A 21,149-nucleotide genomic window follows, 5' to 3' on the forward strand; every position below is an offset into this window, starting at 1 on the left:
GCACCATGCACACACACACACACACACACACTTAGAGTCAGGAATCCACCTACTAGCATTATATGACCCTAACATTTTGCCCCCATGCCTCCCATTATAAAATGTTCCCGTTTTATATACATTTAATTCCTGTTAATCAGTGAACTCAGTAATATACCTGAATTTGCATGTTGAATATAGTTAAGTGAAATTTGCATGTGTATGTATATTCATACTCAGACAGAACCTTCAATTATTCATGCTTTGAGAATATTTGAAGGGCCACACAGTTCTAGTGAATAATGTTGTAGCGTAACTGTTGTGAAATCACAGATGTGAATGAGTCACTGTGGAAGAGTGTGGAATGAGGCACAGATTGCCATTTATTATGTAGGTGGGATGAGCTGGATAGCAGATTGAGTGTAAGTTCATGCTAGACAAATACATATTCTCTCTTAGACACGCACTGTTTCACATTCTTCTTTCATTCTTTCTGTCCTTCTCACAACACCCCCATGTGTGTGCGTGTGTGTCGTGAGAGAGGCCAGAGTGGAGGATGTTGTTAGTCCTGTCTGGTTTAATGTTTGTGTAACTTGTTTATGACATTAAATGAGCGTGGGCCTGACGTTAACAAGCTTGACGATAGTTTCAGCCTCTGGAGCTGTGTGCTCCTTCTAAATTAAAGCCAGTCTGTTTGTCCCTGTATTCCTGCTGAGATAGAGAGAGAGAGGTGGTGTGAGACAGAGAGAAGCAGAGAGCAAGCTTTGACTCAGGTGTTCTCTCTCTCTCTCTCAGTGTGTGTGGTCTACTGCACTGTGTAACTTATTGGAAAGGTCAAAAGTGAAAGGCTTGTGTAGGAGGCACGCTCTTTAAGCAGGCTTTCTCAGTATTCGAAAGCCCATTCACTGCAGGATTCTGTTATGAAGAACAGCCCACGCTGGGATAATTCCATCTTTCCAAGCCTAATTGGTAATGCTTAATTCATGCACTTTAACATAGAAAAAGAAACAAAATGCTTGAACCTGGTAATCATTACCTACCTGGCAGAAACCTCTAAAAATGTTTAAGACAAATTGAGATTATCATCAGCAGCCACTGCTATCTTTCTCATTTGTTTATTTTCTTCTTCAATTCCAATGGCCAGGACAAAGGTGGTACTGTATATGAGTAAGAAATGTGTGTTTTTTGTTCATTTGTTCAGTGTTCATTTTCTAGAAAACAAATATGAGCGAGGGGGGGGGGGGGTGCTGAGAAAAGTACCACAGAAAGAAACAAACAGACAAACAAGCAAACAAAGAATGTGAAAGAGTGTATGTAAGAGGGAATATGTATTAGTCTAGGTTGAACTTACACTCAATCTGCACTCCAACTCATCCCACCCAGATAAAGTTGGATAAATATATGTTATCATACCAATGCACTGTTGTTGAATTGCATACAGAAATACATTTTGAAAGTATATTGTCAAAACCACATAAATAATCTCTTTGGCATTTAAAAAAAAAAATAGATATTACTTTTACACTATGCTTATATTACAACATGCTCCTCCTTTGATCCGTCATTCTTCCTTAGAAGTGTTAGATGAAGATTTAGCTGTTAGGCTTGGATACTTACTGCACCTATCACTGATTCCTAATGTTTACCAAATCTGTTCGGAGATGCAGACTGTAATGCAGGAGATTATTGACTACAAGCCCTAATGGCCGCCTCTGCTAGTCTTTCTACAGACACCACACAGCCATTAGCTAGAGGCTAATGGGCTAATGTATGCAGTAATGGATCCTCAGGTCAGACAGTGTCATGCTTTATAAAAGCTGAATGTAGCTTCAGTTGTGTGTGTACTCTGCACAGCCTGGTCTTTGGGATTTCCTCTGGCCTCCAGGCTTCTGTTGTTCGGAAGGAAGGGATCTCAGCCCTGCTCCCAAAATAGGCAGCATTCTTTCCCTAGCCCCAGGAAGCCCTCAAGTAGAATGTGATAGGAGTAGTGATGTCTGTGTCCCATGTACAGTGTGTACTGTCGATCAGTGACCTTGGGAAAGAGCAAGCATATGTGTGTGTGTGTGTGTGTGTGTGTGTGTGTGTGTGTGTGCTTGTGTGAGTCTACTAGATCTGTGTGTTATTACCAAGATGAAGGGAATACGAATGCATTATGGGGCTTGTTTAAAAAACGCTGTGCTGTTTCACTGTCAACAATGTGATAAAAATGCATTATGCATAATTGCACACACCTTTGCACCTTGTGCAGAATCACATTTAGCTGAGACTGGATAACTCACACCAGTCAGTACACACTAGCACAAGAGATCTACTCTCTCTCGCTGTCTCTCTCTCTCTCTCTCTCTCTCTCGCTTTCTCTCACTCTCTATCACGCTCTCTCTCTCTCTCACACAAGGGAAGGTGGGGTGGAAAAACAGAGCAGCCATTTGAAACCCATTTTGAAGTACTCTACAAGAAATACTAATTGTTTGGTGACTGGAGGACTCTTTAGGGAAATGAGGGCTATCTGAGTGTGCAAAGAGGAGATAATGTGTGTGCACATCACTAACCCTTAAATTGAGACGGCACTAGGGTACTGCACCAGCACAGCCCGGCCTACGGACAGTGACAGGGTGATGGTAGGGGAAGATTTATCCTCAGAACATGAGAGGGTGGAGAGTCTAGGAGGAGGGGCATAGTTATTAATGGGGTTTATAGACAGATTTAATTACTTTAGAGAAAACGGATGAAAATCAGAGGAGAGAAGAAAGAGACACTTGTTTAAATGTCGGGATTTGAAAGTTTTTAAAGATAGTTGCAAAGAAAACTCTTTATAATTACCACTTCTATTGAAATGTATTGTTTTATTAGTTGTATGCAAGCTTATCTCTTTGCAGAGGCTGTTCCTCCTTATAAGGGAGTCACATTACACATTTCCAATTGTGCAAATCATTGAACAACAGGCTAGTTTAAATGTGCTGTCTGTAATGTTTAGAAGTGTTTCTAAACCTTTAATCATCATATAATCTTGAAGACGACTAAAAAAAGACACCTAAAAAAAATCCGATCTTGTCATGCGGTGGATTTAGTTTCAGGTTTTTTAGTTATATGCAACTCAGAAATTAGCTCCACCCTCAGTCGGCGCAGTGCTTACTAGAAGAGTCTCTATTTAGGGAAATAAACAAGGAAATGCTGCTTGCATGGAACATTGACATAGAAATTATGTTTAATATAGTGTAGTGTTACTAAAATTAGCATTTTATTCATATACAGCCATAAAAAACATTTACCAGGTTATGTGAGAGAAAAATGTTAATATTCCTATTGGCCATGTTTTGCTTTTATATTGTCTGTATAAAAGACTTAATGGCTATGCTACAGCTATGTAAAAGCTAGCCAGATTGTTAGTTTCAGTCATTATTTTCCATATTTTCAGTGGACAAGCTCACCTTCTCATGTCCCAAATTCCAAATGAACACACCAGTACTTTCAACAGAGCGGGTGGGGTCGTTTGGGTCGCAGGGAAATGATTGTCAGTATTGAATTGCTAAACATTACAAATTGCAATTTTAAGTTAATATATACATCCTCTACCATGCAGTAAGTAAATATTTATGTTTATGTTCAAGTTACAGCCTTGTCAACATGTCAGAGGAGCAACATGCTTTCCTCCTGTCACTAACCCCGGCCTGTGTGCTGGGGGAGCAATGAGCACTTTTGACGTTTCAAAGGCTTCCCCGTCACGCTTCCTGACATATTACACATGCCGATGTGCTATCGTCTGGCCCCTGACAGCTGCACAAATTGGCTGAAAGAGGTTTCAGAGGCGAGCTCTTTGATCAGGCGCTCTTTTGCTCTCTTCTGCTACTTCTCTCCATCATGCCGTCATGTAGCAGACACCAGGCCCTGGCTTGCTGTGTAAAATGAGCCCATGCTAAAAGAAGGCTTTTTGTTCTACACTGATCTCAGGTGTGTGTGTGTGTGTGTGTGTGTGTGTGTGTGTGTCTGTACACATAAATGTACAGCGTATTCAGAAAGTTTTCAGAGCCCTTCATTTTTTTCACATTTTGTTATGTTGCAGCCTATGTTGCTAAAATGCTTTAAATTATTATTATTTTTTACATCAGTCTACACTACAGTACCCCATAATGACAAAGCATAAATCATATTTGTGCTAACTTTGCAAATTGATTAAAAATAAAAAACTGAAATATCACATTGACAAACGTATGCAGACCACTAATTCAGTACTTAGTTGAAGCACCTTTGGCAGTGATTACAGCCTCAAGTCTTTTTAGATATGATGCTACAAGCTTTGCACACCTGGATTTGGGGATTTTCTGCCATTCTTCTCTGCTGATCCTCTCATGCTCTGTCAGGTTGAATGGGGACTGTTGGTGGACAGCCATTTTCAGGTCTCGCCAGGGATGTTTAATTGGGTTCAAGTCTGGGCCACTCAAGGTCATTCATGGAGCTGTCCCTAAGCCACTCGTGTTTTGTCTTGTGCTGTGTGCTTAGGGTCACTGTCTTTTTGGAAAGTGAACCTTCAGCCCAGTCTAAGGTCCTGAGTGCTCTGGAACAGGTTTTCTGGAACATTAAGGATATCTCTGTATTTTGCTACGTTCAGGTTTCCTTCTACCCTGACCAGTGCCCCAGTCCCTGCCTCTGAACCCCCCCCAGCATGATGCTACCACCAACATGTTTCAACGTTGGGATGAATGCAGGTAATGAGCAGTGCCTGGTTTCCTCCAGACATGACGCTTGGATTTGAGGCTAAACAGTTCAATCTTCATTTCATCAGACCAGAGAATCTTGTTTCTCACAGTCTGAGAGGGCTTTTTTTTTTTTTTTTGCAAATTCCAAGTGGAGAGGCCTCCATCTGGACACTCTGCTATAAAGCCCAAATTGATGGAGTGTTGCAGTGATGGTTAACCTTCTTAAAAATTCTCCCAATTCAACACATGATCTCTGGAGCTCAACCAGAGTGACCATCGGGTTCTTGGCCGCCACTCTTACCAAGGCCCTTGTCTCCTGATTGCTCAGTTTGGCCAGGTGGCCAACTCTAGGAAGAGTTCTGGTTGTTCCAAACTTCTTCCATTTAAGAATTATGGAGGCTGCTGTGTTCTTGGGAGCTTTCAATGCAGCCAATTTTTTGCCAATGCAGCCAATTTTTTGTAGCCTTGCCCAGATCTGTGCCTTGAAACAATCTTGTCTATGAGCTCTGCAGGCAGTTCCTTTGACCTCATGGCTTGGTTTTTGCCCTTATATGCATTTTCAGCTGTTAGACCTTATATAGACAGGTATGTGCCTTTCCAAATCATGTCCAATCAATTGAATTTGCCACAGGTGGACGCCAATAATAGCAAAGGGTCTGAATACTTATGTCAATGGGATATTTCATTTTTTTCTTTTTAATAAATTTGAAAGTTATCACAAATCTTTTTTTTTTTTTTTGCTTTGTCATGATGGGGTATTGTAGTGTAGATTGATGCAAATTAATAAATAAATAAATGAATAAATAATAATTTAAAGCATTTTAGCATAAGGCTGCATCATAACAAAATGTGAAAGAATGAAGGGGTCTGAAAACTTTCTGAATGCATTGTATGCATGTACAGTGCTGGCATGTCAGTCATGTCTGTGTCCATAGTCCCAGGCGCATACTGTTTGCGAATTCCACATGCCAGTCACACATTTGAGTATTGCGTATGTGCATGTGTATGTGTTTGCGTTTGAGTGTGTGTGTGTGTGTGTGTTTGTGTGGTTGGGCACAGGTGTGCAAGGAGGTGCACCAATGCAAATATGCTTTTATCTTCTATATATTCTCATGCATAGATATCCCCTTTCTTCCTCATTTTCAGATCTTATCTAAATTTCATTAGCCCTCCACACCTACTGTATGTCTGGCCTCTATTTCATTTCTTGTGTGTGTGTCATATTCGTGAAAACTCAATGCTTTCTTTCATAGTTGTAGCCCGCGGCAGAGTTCTGTGGGAATAACATTGTTGCAGAGCGTGCCAGTCTTCCGATAGACCTGTCTGTCTCGAGCTGTGGTAATTGTAGGCTGTGGGGAAGTACAGGTAATAGATTAATATCAGGCCAGACTTGCCAATGTGCTCCACTGTGACAGCCAATGATTATCACAAACAGAGACAGAGACAGTACACACACACACACACACACACACACACACACACACACACACACATGGACACATTAAACAAATTCTACATGAGATGCACACCAGGTAGATGGGATTTGGCACTCAGATTGAAGCCTCTTGCTCTTGTGAGGTATAGCAGGAAAATTATATGAATCTTAAAAAGACTTGATTTCCTCTTTGACGTCCGACCAAAAGCAGCAATTTGCTCCTGTAACTACCATCATGTGAAACTACTGTATATTCACAGGAATATATCCAGGAATCAGTTTTCTTTCAACGCACACATATAAAATGTGTTCATTTTGGCTTCAAAGGTGCCATAAGCATTTTAATGCTTATCATTTCCTGCATTCATGCAGCGAAAAATTCTGTGGTATGGAATTTTCTTTTGAAGCCAAAATATCAGTTCCAATATAAGCCTCTTCCTGTGCTTTATGAGTGGTAAAACAGCTACCACTGAATTTTAGTGAAGCTACCACTGAATTTTATATACTGCGTATATAGTCATGGCATGGGTTTCATTTATATAGTATCTCGACGAATACAGCACATACCAGGAAGGAACATTCTAGAGTAATGTTGAAATAGTCATGAGTGCTTGAGAGGGAGAGAGACAGAGAAAGAAACAGAGAGAGAATGCTATTGCTTGTATCAATACACCTTTTGTTTTATTATTGAATTTTAATACTTCTAATATGTTCAACACTGGCACTACTGTTTTTGATACTGTCTTGTTAAAGCTATCTTGAGTTAAACTGATTTGCAGTTGATATTTTAAATCATAAGTCTCTACGTGCGTATGTATGATGTGAAACCTCTTGACACGGATGGATGATTCATATGTTAACAACACATGTAACAATGTATGTACACAGTGATGAACCGTGCGTTTCAATTTTAGGCCTTCAGTACACTCTTTATTTCTTAAAAAACTCATTTAAATTGAATAAGTTGCAGTGTGGGCTTTATACATTATGTAAGGAATAACTGATGACGGGGCATTGAATTATTAGAAAATAATCCACACCTTGAGGTGGTAATGCCGTTACACCTCGGGTGTGCATTATTGTCTAATAATTCAACGGACCATAGTCAATTATTCAGCTTATACCAAAGTTGCCACACCTCAAGACATTGTTCAGAGAGAGTTCACAGTTTGTTTGTTTTTTTTTCATTTCATGCTGATAATATAAAAATAGAACAAATAAATAAATAAATAAATATTGATAAGCCCAATTGTTCATAGGGTTTTTCGTTTTTTTATTACTGCAGAAAATACAATGAATAAATAAATAACTTTTCAGACTTGTTCACCAGCTTTTCTGTCTCATTACTGCAATCACACACGCTCTCTCTCTCTCTCTCTCTCTCTCTCTTTGTTTTCTTGTTCTCTCTCTCTCTCTCCAATAACTGCATATCAATGGCTCAAGCCTCCGCATCGCCTCCTGGCCACATTACCACCTCGAGTGAGCATTATTTTTCTAATAATTCAATGCCCAGTCGTCAATTATTCCTTATATATTTCTGGAAAATAAAAACATTCTGTCATTTTGTTTGTTGTTTCTGTAGCTCTGTGTGCTGTGGTGGACAGTAGGCTAACTTTTCTGTTATTTCACTTAACTTAACGAAGTGATATGGAACTGTAATGCGGTCAAGACCTGACTGGAAGTACTTTAACTGTGCATTTACTGAAAAATAATTGCACACCTCAGAACGTCTGTCAGCCAATCAGAATCAAGAATTCCACAGCGCTGTGGTATAAAGAATATTAATGCACAAATGCTTTGAAATAAAAATAGAACATTACCTTTTAACCACCAAGAACAGCCACTAATGAAAACCATCCAAAATGACTGTCAGCCTGTGACACTGTGGATGAATATTTATTTTTTTTAATGAGTCAGTGATAACAATAATGCTGATCAGCCATTTTTCCATAGCTCCTTTTGTTCCATCAGGTCCATGGGTAAATCAGGCTGTCCTCCTTCCTCAACTGCAGCAATGTCATTATGAACACACACACACAAACTAATGTGGATAGCTAGTTCCTGACCTGCTTTAAGGATCTCTCAGTTCTCAGGGGTGTCAATTGCTTGAATGTAAAACTTGTTGCATAAATCAAGGCCAGCTAGTGGTTAAGCTACAATCAGATGGTCTTTCCAATAGAGACGCCATCCATCCATCATTTTCTGTACTGCTTATCCTACACAGGGGAGTCTGGAGCTTCTCCAGGGACCCAGTGCACCGGGAAGGGGACACCCTAGACAGGGTGCCAACCCATCGCATGACACAATTGTGCACACCCATTCGCATTCTACAGACATTTTAGAGATGCCAATCAGCCTACAATGCATGTCTTTGCACTGGGGCAGGAATCCGGAGTACCCGGAGGAAACCCCCAAAGCACAGGGAGAAAATGCAAGCTCCGCACACACAGGGTGGAGGTGGGAATAGAACCCCCAACCCTGGAGGAGCAAGGCAAACATGCTAACTACTAAGCCACCAATCGCCCCCCAAAGGAGACTCATTGGAAATTTAAATATGTTTGTTTGATTCTATTGTTATTTTATAATGATGGTGGTTAATAGGATGTGCATGGTAGCTTAGCAGTGTATACCTAGATTAAAAAAGCCCTGACAGGCAGATTTTCCTTTAACTTCCAACAAAAGCCTAACAATTACATAAGCTTATTATTGCTTCAATACATCTTGGTAAATACAAATACATATGATGCCTGTATGAAATAAAAATATATGAAACATTACAGACATGCTACCAAGATGATACCAAGTTCCCAGAAATCCTTGGGTCTTCTTTGAATACTGAAATGGCCCTAAATGTTGCTACATGTAGAGAGGTGTTTAGAATGTGTGTTTGTTATACTGCATCTTTATAATATATGTTAACTGACATCTGCTATGTCTCTTTCTCTCTATGTCCATTTTCACTGGTGGAACAGCAGTCCTATGCCCCTCCTCCTCCTCCAATGGCTCCACCCAGTCCCAGCACCAATAGCAGCAGCCAGAGTGCAGTGGAGCAGCTCAGTAAAACCAACCTGTACATCCGTGGCCTCCCTCCTGGCACCACCGACCAGGACCTCATCAAACTCTGCCAACCGTGAGTCTCTCTCTTGCTCTCTCTCTCTCTTTCTCTCTCTCTTTATCTCTCTCCCTGCTTAGTCCATGCCCATTTATAGTTTAAATACAGTCACACACACACACACACACACACACACACACACACATCCTGTTCCAATGCAAGCAAAAGAAAAGAAAAGCACATGGCATAGATGTGCAGAAATTCCCAGAATATCTTGGCCCATATAAGGCAGTGAAGGGTCAGCCTCATTAGTCTTGGGAGATAAGTCATTGTGAAACTCTGCATGAAGACCAGAGGGCAGCTTGCATAATCAGTTCTTATAATGAATCATCCAGATATAGTTCTATCTGTTTGAGGAAGGGGGGAGGACCGGCTTGTAGAGCCAAGACACTTTCTCCAATAGTTCTAACCCTGAACAGATTTCTCAACAGCACTTCAAATTTCCCCACTGCACTGTGGGAGGGCCAAGTGCAAGGGACTTGAGCTCAACCTTCAACGGGGTGAACATGGGATCATTCATGACTGACAAATTCCTGCTGATCTCTGAAGGACATTATTTAAGGAATTCATTTTTGCCTTGACCATATCGTCCATTATGGTCTGAAGTACAGTGTATACTGAGGGAGCCATAATTCATTCTGAGTTTGGAAAGTTTTGTCTTTGTTAGAATTGGAGTAATCCCTATAATATTAATTCACTGAAACAGCAGCGCAATAGTGAAGTGTGAATTTATGCATATTAGCCCATATTAAGCTGAGCCCAGCTCATTTCTTTTGCTCTCTTGTGCTAAGCTGCCTTGCATGGCCGTTCCTGCTGTCTCTCTCCGAGGTCCTAATCTGCTTCGGTCCAGGTTTGCCCCAGGCCTGGAGTGGGATTGGAATAAAAATTCATGGCAATAAAAGTTTCATTAGGTGAGGCAGGCGTGCCAAACGGGCAGTAACATTTTGTAAAGGTCAAAGGGATTCGCCTCGGGGTTCTCATCCTCCATGGCTCAGCAAAAAAAGGGTCCAAAATGACACTTTCCTTTTTCCCATAACCCTACAATGATCTTTGGATGCTGAACGGGCTCACTATGCTCTATTGTAGAGCTTTAAACTGCTCCCCCAGTACACACACACACACACACACACACACTCACTCTAGTGACCCCCTCGTGTCCTCTAGTGCCTGAATCTTGGTGGCATTGCTGGCTGTGTGAAGTGCTGTTGTCAGACTGACATTTTGGAGATCTTCTATTGCGATTCTCTGTGGAAGCCTGGCACAGACTCGAGAGCCTATGCTACAATAGAGCCAGAATCTGAAGGAGAAATCTCAGTGACCTCAGCAGTTTTTATTATTTATTTTATTTTATTTTATATATTTTTTTTTTTACATTTTTTTTCTTTTTTTCTTTATTCCTTTAAAAAGATATCAACACAGAGCTGTTATGAATTTTATATGCACTGTATTTTTAAGGACATTGGCACAATAGCAGATTCTTAAAGGCTGAAGGCTCTGAACCTGAATTGACACTGAACCTGCTTCACTTTAAGACCATTCCTTATTATGTCATAAAAAAATAAAATTATTTTTTTAAACGGTGCAGCTGCCTACTGGCAGGCTTGTGGGAATGGTGAATAGTAGAACTGACCCATCAGTACCCCGATGTAGAGGGGGTTATCAAAAAGCCTGGAGTGGAATTTTTGTATTGGGCTCAAGCTTTAGTGTTATAGGCAATTGAAGTCATAAATAAACTAATATTGGCAGAATAAATAGGTTGAGAAACGCAACTTTCCAACAATAAAAATAAAAGTTTCAAATGATTTGGTCTGCTTCTGCGCATGGATCTATCTGATAAAAAAGCAACTAATTGTGTATATAAAGAAAACCTTTTTCAGGGATGTTTAGGGATGCTTATAAAATTTAGGGATGATTTAAGATAATAAGCTGAACAGAATATTTGCTTCATAGGATATTATGACAGAAAAAGATGTGGATGGTGTGTACATTGTAATTAATGATAGCCTGTAGTTTTCATAATAAAGGCCTAACGTGACATTATCTGTCAACATTATGAAATGCACCGCAGTCATTTTTAGAAACAGCCGCAGTGTGTTGGTAATTATCCTAATGATCACTACACATTCATAACTGTGTACTCTTTTGGGGAAAAGTGGGCCCACAGTGTACATTTGAACAGGCTCCAGAGTTTAATTCTATGCTACAGATATATAGGTCAGGTTTTACTCAGACAAACAATACTGAAAACAAGCCACAGCCACATCATAAAAGCTCTGATTATGAATTATTCTATTTTAAATGAATTATTATATATGATGTATTTTTAATATGCGCCTAGGGTAAACATGTGCTTCTCATTACATTTGCGTTTCCTCATTATTCATTTACACTTAAAGAAACCACGAGAATTTATTTTTTTTCTTTCTGTGACTTGATGTCATTCATTTAAGCCTTACATATGGAAATGTGATTCTAGATACTGTGAGGGTTTCAGGCAAAAAATGTATGGGGCCCTTCTGACCGATTATTCTTCCCTGACCAATGTTCTTTGCCATTATGTTACCCAGACGTCTTATTAAATAATCAAAAATCAATCACAGAGTGCTTTTATAAGAAATTGATGTAGTAATAGCAGTAATAATATTTGTTTAATTTAATAGTATAAATATACATATAGACATGCATAACCAAGGCTAACATAGACAACCAGTCTTTCACTTTTTTGCTAAAACAAATAAGTTTTCTAATCCATACTGTAGGCTTGTTTGTTGTATTGGGTTCCAAAGCAATGAGTTAACCCTCACCTTAGGATAACTGCTTGCAATAAAGTTATTGTATTCTGACATTCCTAGATAGAGACTGCAGTAGTCCAGCACCTTTCCAACTCCTTAAACATGTTTATATTACATAGGCTTAAAAACAGTCTCTTTGTTTATGTATTTTTATTATCTTGGGTGTTATCTTGAGGAGATATTTTATCACTATACTCTATGTGCTCTAAACAACTCATTTAACACAGAATTTCACTTGAAAAAATAACAAATTCTACCAGGAAGAATAGAAATTATTAACATTATGCTACAAACCAAGTCAATTCTTCTAGGTCCTTGCTTTCAAAAATGAGGTGCACATTGCATTATTTTTTTGACTTACTGTACATTTCTATATTTGTTCATCACTATTTCCTTACTAAACACATATCTCATTTTCTCCTCTTTTTGTTACCTTTTTTCTCTTTTAACTTTTTGATAGAGTAGTCCTTCATTTAACAAGAACATTCACATTCATTTAAACAAACTCACACAAATCACACAGGGTTTCCTCTTGGTTCTCCGGTTTTCTCCCATCTCCCAGAAACATGCCAGTAGGTGGACTGGCTGTACCAAATTGCCCCTATGTATGAATAAATGTATGAATGTGTGTGCTTTGCCCTGCAATGGACTGCTGTCCAATTTTGAGTGAATTCTCATGCCAGTATTATCAGGATAGTCTCCACCACAACCCTGACCAGGATGAAGTGCTTACTGAAAATGAACGAATGAATGAACGAAGGAATCCAAATCACAGCCATGCTAACTAGATGAGCTCATTTTAGGGGGGTTTCTTGAAGTGTTCCTCATGATCGTTACAGTTTTTATAGGGGTTCCCAAAATGTTGACATTTATGTTGATTTAAGTGAACAGGACTCCAGATAATTACTTGTTTGCCAGTCCTGCAGTTATGCCTCTGTCTTGAATTCTAAAGATGTGTGTGTGTGTGTGTGTGTGCGTGTGTGTATGTGTGAGTGTGGTTCTGATTGTTTTGTGGATGTTTAAATACTGTCTTGTGCAGTGGGAATTTCACCACCTTATTTAAAAATATCTGCACATACAATAGAAATATTGTTTCGACACTCAGGCATTTTCCCTGAGGCTAGAAAAAAGGACACAAGCACAAGCAAACCACATAGTAATGTACATCTCTCTCTCTCTCTCTCTCTCTCTCTCTCTCTCTCTCTCTCTCTGTGTGTGTGTGTGTGTGTGTGTGTGTGTGTGAGTGTGTGTGTGCGTGCGCCTGATTGACTAACTGAGTGACTGGAGGAACGTCCCTCATGTGCCTTGCTGCCATGTTGTGAACAGAGCTCTGGGGCCTTTGGGGGGGATCTGACACACAGGCTTCAGAAACACAGAGCCCGATTCACTCAGCCTTCTTTAGCATGCATATTGTTTTCCCTGCTAGTGACAAGACCATTGACAGGTCAAGGTTCTCACCCAGCTACGAGTCTCTTATTTATAGCATTAGCCTTGTCACTGTTTCCTTCCATGGCGTTGACACATAAGATATCACCGATGTTGGTAGATAAAGCTGTGCTTTCCAAGCTTCAGTGGATTTATACATACTTCCCTACATCATAATTTACAATCACCCTGAACTTGGTTTATGGCTTCTGTGTATCACTAAATAGTTTTTGGAGGTTATAATTTGGTGTGTGCTTATCTCATTAACTCCTGCTCAGATAATGATTAGCAACATTTGTAGTGTTAATTAAAGCTAGATATCATTACTACATTACAAAACCATCTCTGTTATTTCCAGTAAGGGTGGGAATCTCTAGAGACCCCACAATTCAATTCAACTTCAATTCAGAGTGCATCTCAATTTTTAGATTATATAGTTGACTTTTTACAGTATGACTATTTACTTGTTTTCTAAAACATAATATTCTAATTTTCATGCATCATAAAATAAAATATACATAATTAAACATATATTTAAATAAAGTTTGTATTTAAAAAATATTTGTAACAATGAAGAAATCTTCCCTTCATTGGTATTTTGCTAAAAAAAAATAAAAAATGTTTTTTTGATTTACTTTTGCTAATAATAATTTTAAAGAAGCAAGTGATGCAAAATCGTTCAAGTCTAAGAATAATTTTTCCCTATGATCCCTAAGATCATGTCTTTCATATGATTTCTGTAAAAAGAAATGCATATAGCAATAAAGAACTTTCAATCATATATTAAATGTGACTTTCTACCCTTAGACCCAGTGCATTTTCCTTCAAAGGCACCTCGAGAGATCACAGGAATTGATTCAAAGAGGCTACTGTGCTGTTATTTTAAACTCGAGTGCACCAGGTCCTCACTGGCATTCTAACCTGTCTTGAAACAGATGATTGTCTGCTTGTAGGTATCATCAGTGAGGGGAGGGGTGGAGGAGGGGGGGTTTTATTGGGCTGCGAGTTTCATATAAGTGACATCTCCTGCCTTTTAGACCACTGAACATTTTAAAGAGCCATTGATTCTCTTTCCCTCATAATGGCACTCACACGACATCCTGTTTCCCTATAATTGTAGTAATCCTGTCTGGTAATTTAACTAATATTGTCTCTAACTGCTGCATAGTTGCCCACCGTTGAAGCATGCACAGTCAGAATTCCCATCCAGATTGAACAAATCCACAAATATGAGACATATGCTCAACTGTGCACTCAAATGATGAACGCTGTGTCGGACAAGACAGCTGCACTGGTAGCCAATTAAGAGATTCTGCACACACACCTGGATGAGAGTTGAAAGACATGGAAAGACGTCAGTTCACATCTCACGGCACGAGACATCAAACGGCCCAGCATCCGTGGCTGTCCGCGTTCCGGGGAGACATAAACACGCAGTGTGTGTGTGAGGGCCCTTTGAGAGCTATCATTAGCACTTCACACGATGGTTGAGGGCTGTGTACACAAAATACATTTTGGTCCTGGTGATACACAAAATCAATGGGGAATTGTTCCTAGTCTTGTCTGTCATAACATGTTGGGCTTAGGAGTGTCATTTTCTTCTTAAATTATGTGAAAATACCAACACACTTGCCATATTTCGCACATACACCTAATCAAAGTAAATATTTTCAGTTGTAACTTATTGTCTTTCTATCGTTCACCTGAGTTGCTAGAAGCATGTAAGAGCTCAAGCACAGAAAAATGCTTGCAATACAAGGATTAAGCAAGGTGACACTGAATTTCCAGCGTTCTTCAGACTCTAAGCAGGAACCACTAGGCCCTAGAGCAAAAGTCTAGACTACTGGTGGATTGCAGTCTGGATCTGGACCTAGCAAAGTATTTCTGTGCATTGATCCAAGCACTCAAAAATACTATTTCTGAGCCAATCAACATATTTTTATTTACAGCATTTGGCAGACATCCTTTTAAATAGCAACTTACATTTATACAACTGAGCACTTACTCAGTTGTCTTACTTGAGGGCCCAGCAGTGGCAGTGCTGGGATTTGAACTCACAACCTTCAGAGCATTACATCAACATCTTAACCACTGAGCTGCCTCTCCCAGTTGTGTTTGACTCTTGTTTTTATAAATACAGACAATCATGGCTTCTGTTGCAAATTATCTGTTGTGTCCAAACACAAGTATTTATGTATTATTTATCAGAAAGCAAATTTAATTTCATTTTAACATTTCTGGATTGAATTGTGAACTGAGAGTATGGTTTGTGGAAAAAAAATTGATCATGGAAACACATTGTTTAATGATGATCGGACAGAGAAATATTTGTTTATTCTCTCTGCTTCAAATTCCAAACAGATGTCTGTTCAGAGACCATGGCATTAGTCAAAAGTACTAATATGAAGCACCGAAGTGGAACAAAACATAACCACTTCAAATTGATATGTCTTATTTATAGCCATGAACAAATCACTATGCATTAAAAAGTATGCTAAGCATGGTAATTGCTTATCTGGACATCTGTAAGCAAAGGATTTTGTGTAACTGGACCCTCACAAATTTTATTTGATATCCCAACTCTAAACTGTATCCAAACAGCTCTAAACAGTTTTGGGTCAGAAACTGAGCCACACTAGTGATCTGTGGGTTGTTAATTCAATTCCCAGGGCTGCCAGTTCACCTTCACCTGTTATTTAGTTGTTTATACATGACTGATATTCAGTTTCATTGTTAAGTTGCTTAACTTTCATTGTTAAGTGAGGTGTAATAAAATAAAAATGAATCAATGAATAAACAATTGATAATGCCAGTTAAACAAATGTGGCATTTCGACAGAGAGTTAGTAGTATGAGGGATGGTTAAGTCTCCTGACTCATTATAGAAAAGAAGCACCTCTGGGCCCAGGTGGAACTAGATCACAAGGACAAAGTGATCCTTCTTAAACTGAATTCTGGTTCCCCAAGGAAAGGAATATGTGAACGGGGGTGTGTGTTTGTGCTGAGAAACTAAGGCAGTGCAGACACTCTGTAGGCATGTGTCTGTGCTCCAGGCATCTGTCCCTGACATCTATTCTATTATGAGTCAATTAAGAGGTGTTTAGTATAAAAAACAAAAGTACTCAATATGATACTTACACATAAAAACCTTGTTTCTGTATTGGTTTGTGTTAAAGTTCTGTAAAAATCAAATTTAATTACGGTATGCAAAATGCCATATCTGTCTTTAGACTGGGGAAAGAAACCCCTATAGCACAGGGAGAACATGCTCCCCACACACAGATGGGAATCAAACCCTCAACCATGGTGCTAACCACTAAGCCACTGTGCCCCCTTATGTTATACAGAAATATATACAGTGTTCTGTTTTCTGACATCTTGGTAGTTGAATTATGTGCTCTAATTTACCCCCTGAGTGTGTGAGTGTGTGTATGTATGTATGCTGCCCTTCAATGAACTAACAGCCAATCCAGGGTGTATTCCTGCCTTGTGTCAAGTGTTCCCGGGACAGGCTCAGGATGTACAGTGAGCCTGACAAGGATAAAAGTGGTTACTAAAGATGAATGAATGAAAGGGGATAAGGGGAAGAAGGAAGTGGTGTGCACGAAGCCAGAAAAGGGTAAGCGGGCTGGCCTGATAGCCATTCTAAAGGTTAATAACAGACCCATTTTTCCAACCCTTGGTAGATGGACTTTATGCGACTCAGAGTAAGCAGTTACAAGGAGATGAGGAACTGTTGCCTACTTCTATTTATGGAGACATGGCTATTTAACAATATCTCAAACTCAGTTTACCATATTGATGGGGTACTCCTCTTCCGAGCTGACCGAAATCATCTGTCGGGGAAAACTCACGGAGGAGGACTCTGTGTTTACATTAACAAAGGCTGGTGTACGAACTGCTCTGTTCTGAAGAAGTGGAATATTTGACACCAAAATGCAGAACATACTACCTGCCTCAGGAGTTTACAATTGTGTTTAATGTGGCTGTTTACACCCCCAGTGCTAACACTAGCATGGCTATCAGGGAACTATATAATCATATCTGTGTGCTACAGAATAAGCATCCAGAGGCTTTTTTTGTGGTAGCAGGTGATTTTGACCATGTTAAATTGACAGACATTCTGCCTTTGTTCCACCAGCATGTCTCCATGGCAACCAAGGGAAACAACATGCTGGACTGTGTGTATACCAACAAACGGGAAGCATAGAGAGTGGTGCCCCACCCCCACCTGGGCTTTTCTGACCACATTTCCATCCTGGTGGTTCCTGCTCACAGTCCTGTGCTTAAAGACAACAAGCCCATAGTAAAGACCATCACGGTGTGGCCCAGTGGAGCTGCCTCCATGCTGCAGGACTTTTTTGAGCGCACCAACTGGCAGATCCTCAGAAAAGTGGCAACCGGCGTCGGTGGGGTGAACCTGGAGGAATATGCATCATCTGTTTGTGGCTATATCAGTAATTGTATTGATGGTGTCACTACCAGCAGGAAGATCACTATCTGTCCAAATCAGAAATCCTGGCTGAATGGAGATGTGCAGTGTGCGGTGAGAGGGCACAGGACTAAACCTTTAGGACAGGAGACGCACTTGCACTGAGAGTGGCGAGGAGGGAACTAGAGGTTGGGGTAGAGAGTACAAAGGCTAATTATGCTCAGAAAATACAGGGTCACTTTTCCACCAATGACTCCGGGAGCATGTGGCAGGGCATCAAGAGCATCACTGATTACAGCAGGAAAGATGTTCTATGCCCTCAGGATCCATCTCTTCCTGATGCCCTGAATACATTTTATGCCCGCTTTGAGACATCCAATTCCTCTCCCTGCTCCGGACTCACACTGCAACCAGGTGAGATGCCTTTCAGTGTGTGTGCTGAGGATGTGAGGAGGTCACTGCTGAGAATTAAAACACATAAAGCAGCAGGCCCGGAAAATATCCCAGGAAGGGTTTTGAGGGATTGCGCTCATGAACTTGCTGGGGTGCTGACTGACATCTTTAATACCTCACTCTCCCAGGCTGTGGTGCCAGTGTGTCTCAAGACCTCTACTATCATCCCCATGCCCAAAAGGTCAGCTGTGACGTGCATGAATGACTACCATCCAATGGGCTTTCACTCTAATAATCATGAAATGCTTTGAACATCTGGTTATGGCACACATAAAGGATATCACTGACATTAATGTGGACCCCCATCAGTATGCTTACAGGAAGAACCGGTCTGCATCAGATGCAGTTTCATTGGTCATCTACTCTGCTCTCACCCATCTTGAGAGCAGGGATTCTTATGTCAGGCTCCTCTTCCTGGACTTCAGTTCTGCCTTTAATACAATTTTCCCACAGACTCTAGTCAATAAACTGCTGCTGCTTGGATTGAAACCATCACTTTGTAACTGGGTCCAGGATTTGTTAATGAACAGGTCACAGACTGATAAAGTCCATGGCATCTCATCTTCACCTATCATCCTTAACACTGGCTTCCCCAGGGATGTGTCCACAGGATGTACATGCTATTAACACATGACTGCTCGGCTAAATATCTGGGCAATCATATTATGAAGTTTGCTGATGGCACAGCTGTGGTGGGATTGATATCCCACAGAGATGAGTCCTTTTACAGTCAGGAGGTGGAAGAACATGTGGACTGCAGCAGAGTAAAGAACCTCTGCATTAATGTGGGGAAGATGAAAGAGATGGTTATGGCCTTTAGGAGGAGAGGCTACACCCCCTCTCCCCTCTTCATCGGAGGAGCAGCTGTGGAAATGGTCTTCAGTTTCAAGTATCTCGGGGTACACATTTCAAATGGCTTTACGTGGACCATTAACACAGTCAGCATTATAAAAAAAAGCCCACCAATGCCTGTATTTTCTTAGGAGATTGAAGCAGGCTGGTCTTAGCACTCAGCACTTCTGTTAGCTTTTTACCAGTGTGTGGTGGAGCGTACACTCACCTTTTCTTTCACTGCCTGGTATGGGAACTGTTCAGCTGCTGACAAGAAGGCACTGCAGAGGGTGGTTAAATCTGCCCAAAAAATAACAAAGCAGCCTCCCCTCTATTGAGGACATTTACTCCAGCAGGTGCAGAAGCAGAGCATCCTGTATTATGAAGGATCCCACCTACCCGGCAAGTGAACTATTCGACCCCCTCCCCTCAGGCAGGGGGCTAAGAAGCATTAAAGCCAGGACAACAAGGCTCAAATGCAGCTTCTTTCCAGAGGCTGTAAGACTCATAAACTCCCTGCCTTAGTGACTGATCTCTCCTTATGTTTATATTTATACCTCTTATCTCATTAAGCCATGCTGCTTTGTCATGATGTTGCTCTGGTTTAATATGCTAATATGATGAACTATTTTTTAAAACTTGTTGCTTAAAATTTATTAATAGGTCTTTTTTTGTATATTATTTTTTTATATATACTTATGCTTTTACTTAGAATAGAATATTAGAGGTTGACTTCTTTGTTCTGGATTTGGTATTTGTTTGGTATTTCTATGGCATGACATTTAAAAATATGCACATTTATATGGATAAATTCAAACCCTAGAATATTATTGGTAATGACTTACTAATGATTGGCATTAACACTGCTGTGGATTAGGCATCACAAACAGCAGGAGGACTTCACCGGAACATTTAACAGGATAAGTGTCACTGTACCATCACCTTACTTTATTATAGTCATTAAGATTATATTTTCATCAGCAATGTTAATGCATTGCACAGCAGGCAGCTTTGCTGCTTCACTGCTCTAGGGTCCTGAGCTCACGTTCCAGGTAGTGTGGAGTTTTACGTACTTCCCCTGTTGGTGTCAGTTTTTTCTTGGTTCTTCGGTTTCCTCCCACTGTCAAAAAACATGCAGGTAGGTGGACTGGCTACTCGAAATTGCCTGTAGGTATGAAAGAGTGTATTAATGAATGAGTCCCAGGCAGGGTAAATTCTCCTACCTTGCACCTAGTATTAATGGAATAGGCTCCTGATCCACCACAGACTGACTACCTATCTATCTACCTATCTATACTATACTATATGGCCAAATGTTTGTGGACACCTGACCATCATACCCATATGTGCTGTTTTAACATCCCATTCCAGATTTAATCCCCATTGCCATTATAATAACATCCAATCTTCTGGGAAATTGTGGCTGTGGGGTTTCTGCTCATTCAGCCACAAGAGCTTTAGTGAGGTCAGGCACTGATGTCTGGAAATAAGGCCCAGTCAGCATTCCAGTTCATACCAAAGGTGTTCAGTGGGGTTGAGGTCAGGATTCTGTGCAGACCACTTGAGTTCTTCCCAATCCAACCTTGGCAAACCATGTCTTCATGGAGCTCGCTTAGTGCACAGTGGCACTGTCATGCTGGAACAGGTTTGGGCACTTTAGTTAGAGTGTAGACAATTGTAATGTTACAGCATACTGAACAAAGACATTCTAAACAAATGTGTGCTTCCAGTTTGAAGAAGGCATGTAGTGAAGTAATGGTGTGATGGTCCTGTGTCCACATACTTTTGGCCATATTGTGTATCACTAGTTTTTAATAACAATTTTTAAAACCCTCCCAATAAAAATGCCAACTCTGGAATCTAGAGGTCATTTAAAAGACTTTTGTCAATTTGTCTCAAAGCATTGGAGACTTTGAGTGCTTGTTGTTGATTCATGACTGGTTCAATCCAGGACAATTTTTTAAATGCTTTTAAGTAGATGTTCAATCACATTACCT

General features: G+C 40.3%; 1 protein-coding gene across 2 annotated transcripts in view; it reads left to right on the plus strand.

Annotated features, from left to right (window-relative positions):
* The window catches only part of rbms3 (RNA binding motif, single stranded interacting protein), a 148,682-nt gene that overhangs the window by 22,884 nt on the left and 104,649 nt on the right, over positions 1-21,149 (plus strand). Inside the window, exon 2 of one of the 2 annotated variants that reach the window (XM_053633386.1) lies at positions 9,084-9,238. In XM_053633386.1, the coding sequence (XP_053489361.1) occupies positions 9,084-9,238 (155 nt within the window). Of the gene's footprint in view, positions 1-9,080; positions 9,239-21,149 lie in introns of both variants that reach the window. The other variant, XM_053633377.1, reaches the window with a different exon arrangement.

This window comes from Ictalurus furcatus, chromosome 1, assembly GCF_023375685.1.
Source record: "Ictalurus furcatus strain D&B chromosome 1, Billie_1.0, whole genome shotgun sequence".
NCBI lineage: Eukaryota > Metazoa > Chordata > Actinopteri > Siluriformes > Ictaluridae > Ictalurus > Ictalurus furcatus.